Below are 12739 nucleotides of genomic sequence, written 5' to 3'. Positions count from 1 at the left end.
AAAAGTTTGCCCACCCCTGCACTAAGTCCTCTTTTGACCTCTATATCTTATGCGAACTTTGTTTTGCACCTTCAATTTGTTCCATTCTTTATATTATAGAGCAAGGTTTCTTGCTTCATAATTTTGCTTCATGGTCACCTGAGATAATTATTAGAAATACATATTCTCAGACTGCCCCAGATCTGGAGGGGCTTGGGAATCTGTATTTTAAATGAACTCTCCAGGAACTTCTGAAGTGCAGCAATTTGAGAAACACGGTTATAGGTTATGGGCTTAGTAGATAAAGCTGTTAAAATGCACCCATCTTTATTTTTCATATTACTCCCCAGACAGGTGCCATATGCTGCATTCTTTCCTCTGTTCCTGGTCCCTAAAAGTTCCCTGTTATGATTATATTCAGATCTTTATTATATGTGTAAGAAATTTTGACACAATATATAAAAAGGAACATAATATTCATAGATAAAATTTTAAAGACCTACATTTTTACAGTAAAAAAAAAAATGTGCTATCGAGTAAGACAAATGGCATACAATTTTTCAGTTATCAGAAAAGTTCTGAGGCTGTAAGGTGCAGCATGGTGACTATCCTATATAATAAAAGCCTAATATGCTAAGTGTCCTGTCATCTAGTCGTCCGTTCAACCAATCAAAGTGTAATATGCTAAATGATATGTTTAGGCCACTCAATTTCTTGCTATGACATACACTGACCACCTGGGGGCAGACAGTCAACTGGTCAACTAGTTGCTATGACGTGCAGTGATCACCAGGGGCAGATGCTCCAACTGGTAGGTTAGTTTGCCGCTGGGGTCCAGCCCATCAGGACTGAGTGAGATGGGCCGGAGACACCCTGGAGCCCTCCCACGGTTCCTCCCTGGCTGGCAACCTCCCATGTCCCTCCCCAGCTCAGATTGTACACCAGTGGGGTCTTTCAGCCTGGCCTGCACCCTCTCACAATCTGGGACCCCTTGGGGGATGTCGGAGGGCTGGTTTTGGCCCGATGGTGGAATGACCGGTCACTATGATGCACACTGACCACCAGGGGGCAGACGCTTAATGCAGGAGCTTCCCCCTGGTGGTCAGTGTGCTCCCACAGGAGGAGTGCCACTCAGCCAGAAGTCGGGCTCATGGCTGGCAAGCACAGCAGTGGGGGTGGGAGCCTATCCCGCCTCCGTGGCAGCGCTAAGGATGTCCAACTGGGGGAGTGGGCCTAAGCCATCGGTCAGACATACCCCGAGGGCTCCTGGACTGTGAGAGGGCACAGGCCAGGCTGAGGGACCCCCCACCCCCCCAAAATGCATGAATTTTGTTCACTGGGCCTCTAGTAGTTAATAATATGGTATTGCACACTTGAAAGTTGCTGAGAGTAGATATGAAGTATTCTTATCACACACACAAAACATAGTTTATATGAAGTGACAGATGTGTTAATTATCTTGATATTGGTGATCATTCCATAATGTATATAAGTATCAAATCATTATGTTGTACACTTCAAATATATACAATTATATTCATCAATTATTCTCAATTATTCTTCAACAAAGTCAAAACACACAAACACACACATACACACATTAATGTAGTTGAAACTATGGGGAGAAGTATAAGACAGAAAGTAAACGTCACCTGGAATCCCAGAACTGTGAGACAATTAGCATTACAATTTGAATGACCATCCCTTCATATACCTCTTTATGCTCACAAATATACAACACATAAAGATGGTAATATTCTTGAAATTTTTATTGCAGACATCTTTTTCAAAAAATCATGGCATTTATAATTCCATACCTTTCTCCCTGATTATATGATCATATATATACCACATACTTAAATAGGAATGTATAATTCTTTTATAAAACTGAGATTGTAGGTATAAATTTTTAAGGCATCTTGCATTTTTCATTTAATGTATATTATAGAATTTCCTCCATTCAGATTGTATAAATCTAACTGATTCCATTTAATGTCTGAATAATAATCACTTATTTAATCACTAGAGGCCCAGTGCACAAAATTTATGCATGGAGGGGGGGTCCCCTCAACCCAGCCTGCACCCTCTCCAATACGGGACCCCTTGGGAAATGTCTGACTGTCTAAACCGGTAGTCAGACATCCCTCTCACAATCTTGAACCACTGGCTCCTAATCGCTCACCTGCCTGCCTGCCTGGTTGCCCCTAATGCCCCCACCGCCGGCCTGATCACCCCTCACTGCCTCTGCATGCTGGCCTGGTCACCCCCAACTGCCTCCCTCTGCCGGTTTGGTCACCCCCAACTGCCCCTCACCAGCCTAGTCACCCCTCACTGCCCCATTGCCAGCCTAATCATCCCCAACTTCCCCCCCCCCCCCCGCCAGCCTGGTCACCCCTCACGGCCACCCCCCCCCCACTGGCCTGGTTGTCCCTCACTAACCCCCCTGCCGGCCTGGTCGCCTGCTCTTCAGTCATTTGGTTGTCCCTCACTAACCCCCCTGCTGGCCTGGTTGTCCTATGCAGCCTGCTTGTTCAGTCGTTTGGTCGTCCCTCATGGCCTGGTTGTAGGCAGCCATCTTGTGAAGGTTTGATGATCCAAAAAAAATCCAAGGTCACCATTATAAAAATCTTGTTTTCTTGTTTTTGCTTTCTTTGTTGTTGTTGAATATTATGTCTCCTTTTAAGCAGCCTTATATTGTTTCTAGAGTAACTTAGGTAAAACATTATTCATGCATGTTCAAAATATTTTCACTAGATAATTTATTATATAGAATTCCCTTATGATAAGTAATTTTGTCTTTAGCTTTTTGTTATTATAAATAGTGTTGTACATAAATCTGTAGATATTAGTGTTTTTATTTTTGTGAAATAAATTCTCACCAGTGGGATTGCTGGTAGAAGTAATACATATGTATACTATAAATTTTAATAAATATTGCAATGATGAGTTCTGAAAAAGCACAGAAAGTCATATTTTTAACAGAATTGCATGAAAGTATCCTTTACTTTGATCTACACTAGCCAGAGACAGAATCATTTAAAAACATTTTGCCAATCTGATTAACAGTGAGATAATATTGCATTGTGGATTAAACTTGCATTTTCTTGACTACTGAATCTCCTTGAATACGTGTATTTCCTTGAGTTTAAAACTTTTCCTAAAAATCTTTACTGGTCATTTTAATTTTTTTATTCTTTGAATTGCTTTATCAAACTTCGTTCTATTTTTATTGAATTGGTTATAAGAACTCTTTGATATTTTGGGTACTAATCTTTTTCTGATATTCTTCATAATTTACTGTTTATATTTTTTACATGTTTCTACCTTTTTAAACTTTTCATTGTTTTTCTTAAACTAGAATATGAATATATATATATCCTTAGAATTTTCAAAAATTTATATATATTTCTTACATTTAAGCTTTTAATAGTGCTTTATTCTTTTATATGTTTGAGAGTTAGCTTTAATTTTCTTATAGTTATTCTGACATCAAAATGTGTTATTTTATTTATTTCTGGCTTAGACATTCTGACACCTAAATTATAACCTGGGATATAACATTCCAATTTTTTCAATTTCGAGGTTTTCAAAAAATTGAGTATCACCTTGGGTTTTCTCTAATTTTTCACTCGCTGCTCCTAGCATCCAATGCCATAGCACCTTCCCAACTCCCTGGTTCTAACATTTTACTGCCTAGGGCCAAGTTCCAAATGTGTTTCTCTACTGAGGAAGAGTAACACTCCTACAATGTGTTAGGCATCTGCTAAGAAAGAGATAAAAGCAAGATCAGAGAAAAGTCATCTGTAATGATGACGCCAGTAAGAGCTCCAGTGAGAAGGAAAAGCCAAAAAGAAAGGAGTACAGAGAGAAATGATGACTTACATGCTTAACAGTTCCTGGGAAGCTTCATGGATTCTCAAGAGCTCTGATCACCATTCAGATAATTGAATGTTTGGCCAACAAGCAAACTTTTTTGTTTTATAAACTTCTCCAGGATACCTTATCTTTGGTTCCTCTAAAACACCCTCCCCTCCTTTCTTTCTTTTCTCCTATTCTTCCACAAATGGAGTAAACTGCTCTCCTGCCTCCCCTAGGGGCAGAAAACTGTATCACACAGGGGGCCTGTAAAAAGGGTGATCAAGCTTTCTTACCTCCTGTTGCAAAAATAATGTAAAGTGCAAAATCCTGGGCACTGTTTTCAATCTGTCAGTGGAAAAAAAAATAGACGTGAATTATTTGTTGCCATATGATGTTTTCTAAGTCAACCAGACCCAAATTATGTACCCATTTCCTCACTTTCATTTTTCACTTTTAAGCATAAAACCTTCTCTGTTCCCTGGGAAAAATGTAATTTCTCAGGGCACAGTTAATAAAAGGTGTCACACATAGGAAATAATTCTTCAGAACTGAACATTGGTTTTAGATTTACATGTTCATAGGTCTTTTTCAGACAAAAGCATTAATGTGTCTATAGTTAAATTATATACAAGATATTTATACCACAGTTAAGTGATAAAAATTACCTTAAATTTTTTAAGAAGTTGCTTTATTACTTCTTCAGTGTTCATGTTACTGTTTATTCTGACCTTAGTTTCTGATTCAAAGGCTGGGGTGAAAATTGATGTCTAAAAAAAAAATATTGTCATATAAGTCTTTAAAATTACATCAAAGTAATAGCAGTCAATATTTTGAAACTGTCCTTCTTTGGACAAGGAAAAAAAATCCAAGGTCACCATTATAAAAAAGCTTGTTTTCTTGTTTTTGCTTTCTTTGTTGTTGTTGAATATTATATCTCCTTTTAAGCAGCCTTATATTGTTTCTAGAGTAACTTAGGTAAAACATTATTCATGCATGTTCAAAATATTTTCACTAGATAATTACACCATTCTTTAGTATAATTTAAGATTTCAAAATAAGTTAACTATTATAACTAAAAACAAATAAAAATGTACATGAATAGACTTTTTTAAACACATGCTGCACCTTCCTTCTCATTAGAAATAATTGTTCTAAATTGTTTTCAGTTTGAACCTTATAAAATCACTTCTTTTTGGTTGGTCAGAAATGATCCAATGTTGGCAATTTCATATGGTTCAGCCTATATTTCAACTAAGGTTTGGAGTAAAAGTCCTCCTGATTGAAAATCTAGAATAATATTTCCCATAAATTGCTCTATTCAAGAGTCTGCCTTCTAGATGATACTTCGTAAAAGGTTTCTGTGGTCAAATAAGTCTGAGACATCCCTCTTGGGGGTTAGTAATGCACCATAAAAAATGTTATAATCCTATATAATAAAAGGGTAATATGCAAATTGACCGAATGGCGGAACGACCAGTCACTATGACATGCACTGACCACCAAGGGGCAGATGCTCAATGCAGGAGCTGCCCCCAGCCCGCAGGCCCCAGGCCTGCCGGCCAACCTCTCGGTCCCTTCTCTGGCTAGCAGGCTCCGATCACTGGATGGGGAACGGGGAACCAGGGGTAGGTGGCGGCAGATGCGGGCGGCACCAGGCCAAGGTCCCCCACCCCGCTGGTCACTCCACATACAGAGGGCGACTGGCGTTGGGGGATGGAGCCAGCAAGTGGGTTGGAATGGCCAACCTCTTGGTCCCTCCCCACAGCCAGCAGGCTCTGATCGCCCGATGGTGAACAGGCAACCAGGGGGTGGGTGTCAGCGGGGGGTGGGGCCGGCTGCTGACAGCCAGGGAAGAATTTTTCACTCTCAGTTTGATCATTATTCTTACAGTAATATCCTTTTAAAGTATACCTATTAATAACCAATGGTACATACTTTGGAAAATGCTGACCAATATTTGTTTAGCTAGGATTTCTTTAACTTATACATATTTCATGGTTATGTATGTACACATACATTAAGATGTGTTGGTACTTAGGCAAGGGCTGATTTACCTATTTAGGTAAGTCATTATGTAAGCAAATGGAGTGTTTATTAGGCAAAATATATAATTCATGAAAGTAATGGTATTATTCCCAAGAATGACATAGAATTCGCAAGTAAATGTTTTTCTTTATTTTATTTTTGCCAAACAAACAATTATTAATTTAGCATAGTTGTAACTATGTGCCAAGATCTATTCTAAGCCCTTTATAAATACAAATTTAATCCTTATAACAACTATAGATAGATAAAATTAACTTTATTATGATATAAATATGTGTTCAAAATTTACAAAAGAATAGTGAGTGGAGAAAACCACTTAAACAGGACTTCAGAATAAGAATAATATCAATGGATTACAGTAGAAAGAGGAGCAAGACAAAGATTTTCCTCTGAGGAGAAGTATGTAGAGAAACCAAAATTTACTACGGGACACACACAAAAAATAAAAAAATAAAAAATAAAAGGACAGCAGAATGTGAAGTCTCCAGAAACTATACCTACAGAAAACCTTAAACAGAGCCTAACTTCAATTATCATACATTTTCACATGAAAAGCCCACTTACCTCAGTTTCTTTTACCTGATACATGTTTGGCTTTTAATAAAAGTTAAAAGTTAAGACAAAAACCAGTTCTTTAGAGACAAAGGAAGATCATAATCAAGCTCAGCTATAATACAGATATTGGAATTATCAGACAGTGAATTTTAAATAACTACAATTAATATGTTAAGAGTTCTGATAACCAAAGCAGGCAACATGCAAGATCAAGTGGGTCATGGAATAAAAAAGTTAAAACTCTAAGAAAGAATCTAAACAAAATGCTAGAAATAAAAAACACTGTATTATAAATGCAGACTGTCTTTGATGAATTCAATACTCATAGACTCAATACAGCTGAGGAAAGAATCAACAAGCTTAAAGCTAGGTCAAAAGAAACTTCCCAAACTGAATTGCAAAGAGAAAAAAAATAAAAATAAAACATCAATAGTAACAAAAACAACCATAAAACAATAGTGAGTAGAGACTCACAAGGTAGGTAGTTGATAGGTAGTATATGTATAACTTATGACCTCAAAGAAAATATGACTCCATGTGTTCCACAGCATAAAAAACAAAAAAGGTTTTCACTCATTAAGTAGCAGAATGTAAGAAAAATGAAATTACGTGTATATTTTAAAATAAAAAGGAACATTAAGTAAAGGTTTATTTCCATATATCTCATTTATGTGTACAAAATCAAAGTGTTCTAAGACAGTAGAAATGGGGTGTGTTCAGCAGACATGGACATGAATGGATTTTGGGATGGTTTAATGGAGTTAGATAGGTGAGTCCTATATTGAGAGATTCAGTAAATAAACATCAAAGTATATATATGGAGGACATTTGGGATAAATTTTTGTTAAGTATGGAGAAAATTCAATGTTTGTGGACATTGTAAGGTATGAATGGGTCACAAATATCACAATGTAAGCATCTAATGTGGGTGTTATCCACAGTCTAACAATACTGGCATTACTAAGAGGTTTCATGGTATAAGAACACATTTAAAGACTACAGTATATCACCCCTAGCTGGTTTTGCTCAGTGAATAGAGCACTGGCCTGCAGACTGAAGGGTCCCGGTTTGATTCCGATTCTGGTCAAGGGCACATGCCTGGGTTGCAGGCTCAATACCCACTAGGGAGCATGCAGGGGGCGGCCGATTCTCTCTCATCAATGATGTTTCTATCTCTCCCTCTCCCTTCCTCTCTGAAATCAATAAAAATATATTTTTAAAAAAGTATGTGTCTTTAAAAAAAAAAGGCTATAACAATTTAAGTTTATAGATGCTCATAATTGTATACCCATTGATAGATAGAATGCTTTGGGTTTGGGGGTTTTCTTTCTAACTTTCTTTCTTCCCCCGCCCCCTTTTTCTCCTAGTTATTATATTGCAGTGAATGACATTTATGTGAAATACCTGTAGTCCCAGCTTGATCTCTTTCAATCAACAACAATAAAGCGAATGTAAATGGAGTCCTTCCTTTGTGTTCAGCACTGTGCTTAACTCACCTTATTCCATTTAATCACATCAACAACATGGTAAAGTAGGAAGGATGAAGGAACTAAGGCTAAGAGATTCAGTACATTTTTATTTTGCTCAGCAAGAATTTGAAATCAGGTCATTAAGCTGTAGCACCCAAGCACTGAATCATGTAACTCTGTGCTACGCAGCCAACTTAGTGCCAATTTCATTCTTAGTATAAGGATCCCATTTGGAAGCCAATTATTTGGTACAATGTGGCTTTCACTGCCTTCTTTAACACAAGATGACCACACACAACATAATTCTGAGGAGAAAAACAGGAGATCTGTAGCTACACATCTGTTGGGGACTGTCAATGTTACTTTATGGCCCGGAGGATAATTCTTGAACCAAAAAGAGAAAAAGTCTAATTTGAACAAAGCATTCAGAAGAGAAGTTTGTTCCCCCGAGTCTCTAAAGGCACAATACTGATACCCTCACAAGGATGGAAGAAGAAAGACTGAGTTAATATTTTATATTAAAGAGCTTAGAGTGGTGCCTGACACAGAGTAAGTGCTTTTGCAGTATTTATTCAATGAATGGATGAATGATTGCTAAAATACATGACATGAAAAATATTTGTTTTAGAAAAATAATACATTTTCTACCCCGAGTTAAGTAAAATGTATTACAAATAGCACGGAGAAGCACATGCAAATTTAACACATATCAAATGAAAAATCAGAATACAAATTTATCAAAACTACAGCTAGACTTATATAGAAAATGACATGTATTTGTACAAGACCTGGAAGGGAACATGAAAAATGAGAAATCTGATTTATTGGCGTAAATAGGACTTTTACAAAATTTAAATGTTAATACTTAATGTTCTTTATTGTTATTTTAATCTTCACCTGAGGATATGTTCACTGATGAGAGAGAGAGAGAAAGAGAGAGAGAGATACATCGATTGGTTGCCTCCCATACATGCCCTGATGCCCTGACTGGGGATCAAACCTGCATCCTAGGTATGTGTCCTGAATTGAACCCAGGTGCTTTTGGCACATGGGACAACACTCCAACCGAGTCACCTGGCCAGGGCTGTCTAATGTACTTTAAATAAAACTCTATTGTAGCACTTACATTATTCCAATAACATTTGTCATTGTATGGGTTTCTTTGCCCATGTTTTGAGCTCCTTTCTGGCAGAGGCATAAACTAATTCCTTTTTATATTGTCAGTGCTTGGCACATACTAGCTATTTAGATAAGGTTCATCCATCAGGGTGACTAAGAATTTGGGTTCTGGAGTCTGACAAAGCTGGGTCCAAGTTCAAAGTAACTATTAAAAGCAGTGTGACCTAAGACAAGTTGCTTAACCTCTGTGAACCTCAATTAACTTGTATGTAAAGTAGGGAAAATAATGGTACCTATTTCATAGCATTGTTGCAGTTTATTAATGAGATAATTAATCATAAATTAATTTAAATAGTTAACCTAATACATAACACACAGAGCACCCAATAAGTATCTATAATAATAAAAGTGTAATATGCAAATCAGCCTAACAGCAGACCAACCGTCCAGACAACTTTCTAGACGACCTTCCGGATGAAGCCGGAGTTGCAAGGGCCAAGGCAGCTGGGGCTGCGAGGGCCTACTCTTGTACGAATTTCATGCATCGGGCCTCTAGTTAGATATACTACTACTATTGCTATTACTATTTAAATTGTAAGATAAATTGAATGTTATTGTTAGCATAATAGACAACCCTATTTTAAATGACACCAATAGAATTGTAACTCACTTCATGGTTATAAAAGTGTCCGTTAATAGAAGCTCTATGTTTCTGTCTGTCTTTTCTGTCCATCATTGGAGTTTTCATCCTTTTTCTCACCAGGGTTGCTTCACTCATGGTTCTATAGAGCAATGGAGATTCTGGCTCTTCATCTGCATGAGGCTTCAGAGTGCTGCTGTGATAAGATAAATAATCTGGGAAGAATAAAGATAATAGGCACATATCATTTAACCGCCCACCTCTTTGCATCTTGGGTGGATTTGTGTATGTATTTAGTAATATGTAACTAAGCAATGGACTCTAATGCTTTTATTTTTTATTTTTTAAATATATTTTATTGCTTTTTTACAGAGAGGAAGGGAGAGGGATAGAGAGTTAGAAACATCGATGAGAGAGAAACATAGATCAGCTGCCTCCTGCACACCCCCTACTGGGGATGTGCCCGCAACCAAGGTACATGCCCTTGACCAGAATCGAACCTGGGACCCTTGAGTCCGCAGGCCGATGCTCTATCCACTGAGGCAAACCGGTTTCGGCGACTCTAATGCTTTTAAACAGCGAGGGAATAGCAATGCTCTTATGTAAGAACAGGGTCTGCTGGCGGCATTTGTGTTCTATTTTACCTTGAGATTTTAAATAATTTTCTATTGTAATTAGAGCATCATGAAATAGTCATGAGATATTTCATCTTTCTCTAGCACTGGTCCTCAAATACAAATAGATTTTTATTATATTTTTGGCGTCAAGATCTTGAGAGTCCCCTGGGTTTAGATGAGTATTTTTTTCCAAGGGGCTAATGGGAAAGATCCTTATCTAAAAGATGTCAAGAGGCCGTGAGACAAGGATCAGGGAATCCTGGAAGGACATCATGTTTGTTATAGAATATGATTTGTTACATGGAAGCAGAGGAAGCTGAATTAAGAATGGTTTGACAAAATAAATAAACATTGGAAGTTGTCGGTAGATTGAGGAAGGTAATGTCAATAGGAACCCTTGTTCAGTCTGAAGCCAGCTTGGTAATATCACCACCAGAAACATGAACCCGCCCCCAGCTTCAGTCACCCTCTTTCTTGGATCTCTATATATTATACAAAAACCAAAATCTCTGTAAAATATAAGATATCATACCTGACACTCAGTAGTCTCAGTATGTGACAGCCGTTAATATAATTACTGTCACATAAATTATTATTGGCATTACTACTGATGCCATTTTTTATAGGTGCTGGCATTTTCCATTGGTTTGGCAAATTGATATGAACTCATTTGATGTTCAAGTAGAGTTTTCTCTTTTTAAAACAAATGCTTGAAACAACTCTATCAAATATAGATAGTGACCTCAGTATATCTGCCTCTTTCTGAGAAGCAATGTTATGTAAATATCTACCAACTAAAATGGTCAACTTCTTTTTTTTTTAAATAAATCTTTATTCAGATTATTACAATTATTTCTCCTTTTTCCCCCCATAGCTCCCCTCCACCCATTTCCCGCCCCACCTTCTGCCCTTACCTCCCCCCACACTGTCCTCATCCACAGGTGTATGATTTTTGTCCAGTCTCTTCATGAACCCCCTATACCACTTTCCCCCTGAGAATTATCAGTCCACTCCCTTTCTATGCCCCTGATTCTATTATATTCACCAGATTAATCTGTTCCTCAGGTTTTTAATTCACTTGATTTTTAGGTTCACTTGTTGATAGATATGTATTTGTTGTTCATAATTTTTATCTTTACTTTTTTCTTCTTCCTCTTCTTTAAGAATACCTTTCAGCATTTCATATAATACTGGTTTGGTGGTGATGAACTCCTTTAGCTTTTTCTTTCTGTGAAACTCTTTATCTGCCCTTCAATTATGAATGATAGCTTTGCTGGGTAGAGTAATCTTGGTTGTAGGTTCTTGCTATTCATCACATTGAAAATTTCTTGCCATTCCCGTCTGGCCTGCATAGTTTCTGTTGAGAAGTCAGCTGACAGTCGTATGGGTGCTCCCTTGTAGGTAACTAACTGTTTTTCTCTTGCTGCTTTTAATATTCTCTCTTTGTCTTTTGCTCTTGGCATTTTAATTATGATGTGTCTTGGTGTGGTCCTCTTTGGATTCCTTTTGTTTGGGGTTCTGTGGGCTTCCTGGACTTGTAAGTCTATTTCTTTCACCAGATGGGGGAAGTTTTCGGTCATTATTTCTTCAAATAGGTTTTCAGTATCTTGCTCTCTCTCTTCTTCTGGCACCCCCATAATTCTGATGTTGGTATGCTTGAAGTTGTCCCAGAGTCTTCTTACATTATCTTCAACTTTTTGGATTTTTTTTTTTGCTTTTTGCTTTTTCGGTTGAGTGTTTTTTGCTTCTTTGTATTTCAATTCTTTGACTTGATTTTTGTGTTCCTCTTGTCTGTTTTTGGGTCTCTGTATAATATTTTTTATTGCAGTCAGTGTATGTTTAATTTCTAGTTGGTCCTTTTTCATATCTTCGAGGGTCTCGTTATATTTATTGGTCTTTTCTAGGATATTCTTAAAAAGCCTTATAACCGTGGTTTTGAATTCTATATCCAGTCATTTGTTTTCCTCCATTTCTTTCGTTTGTGATCTGATTCTTTGACGCCACATTTTCACTGCTTCCCTGAGTTGGTAAGGTAGATTTGTGTGCTAGGTTTCCAATATGGCCCAGTGGGTCTGCCTCCCCAGTTAACCTGAGGTGGACACTCTTGGTGCACCTCTTTGTGGACTGTGTGTACAGCCTTGTTGTAATTAAGTCTTGATTGTTGTTGGTATCACTGGGAAGAATTGACCTCCAGGCCAGTTGGCTGTAAGGATCAGCTGTGTCTATGCTGGGAGAAGTTCGGTGCTGGAGACAGCCTTATAGGATTAGACTTGCCAAATTGCAATAGCCTCTGTGCTCAGCTTGGATGGGTTGGAGTCTCAGTCTTGGCTTCCCGTCAGCCTTGCCCTTGTGCGCACGTGTGTGCCTTCAGATCTCTGCCTTTCCGGCTCCCGAGTCTCTGCCCGAGAGTCCAGACTCCCCCCACAAGAGCGTGGGTCCCCAGGGGCTCGCCTGGA

General features: G+C 38.0%; 1 protein-coding gene across 1 annotated transcript in view; it reads right to left on the bottom strand.

Annotated features, from left to right (window-relative positions):
* The window catches only part of RASSF6 (Ras association domain family member 6), a gene marked incomplete at its 3' end in the record, with an annotated part of 47164 nt that overhangs the window by 2293 nt on the left and 32132 nt on the right, over positions 1-12739 (bottom strand). Inside the window, exons 5-7 of the mRNA XM_080688361.1 lie at positions 9697-9881; positions 4503-4604; positions 4131-4182 (exon numbers count right to left, since the gene is read on the bottom strand). Of these exons, the coding sequence (XP_080544487.1) occupies positions 4131-4182; positions 4503-4604; positions 9697-9881 (339 nt within the window). The remainder of the gene's footprint in view (positions 1-4130; positions 4183-4502; positions 4605-9696; positions 9882-12739) is intronic.

Source organism: Plecotus auritus (assembly GCF_963455305.1).
Source record: "Plecotus auritus genome assembly, chromosome: 1".
Lineage (NCBI taxonomy): Eukaryota > Metazoa > Chordata > Mammalia > Chiroptera > Vespertilionidae > Plecotus > Plecotus auritus.
The sequence above is the reverse complement of the archived record's forward strand: the minus strand, read 5'-3'. Positions and strand labels throughout refer to the sequence as shown.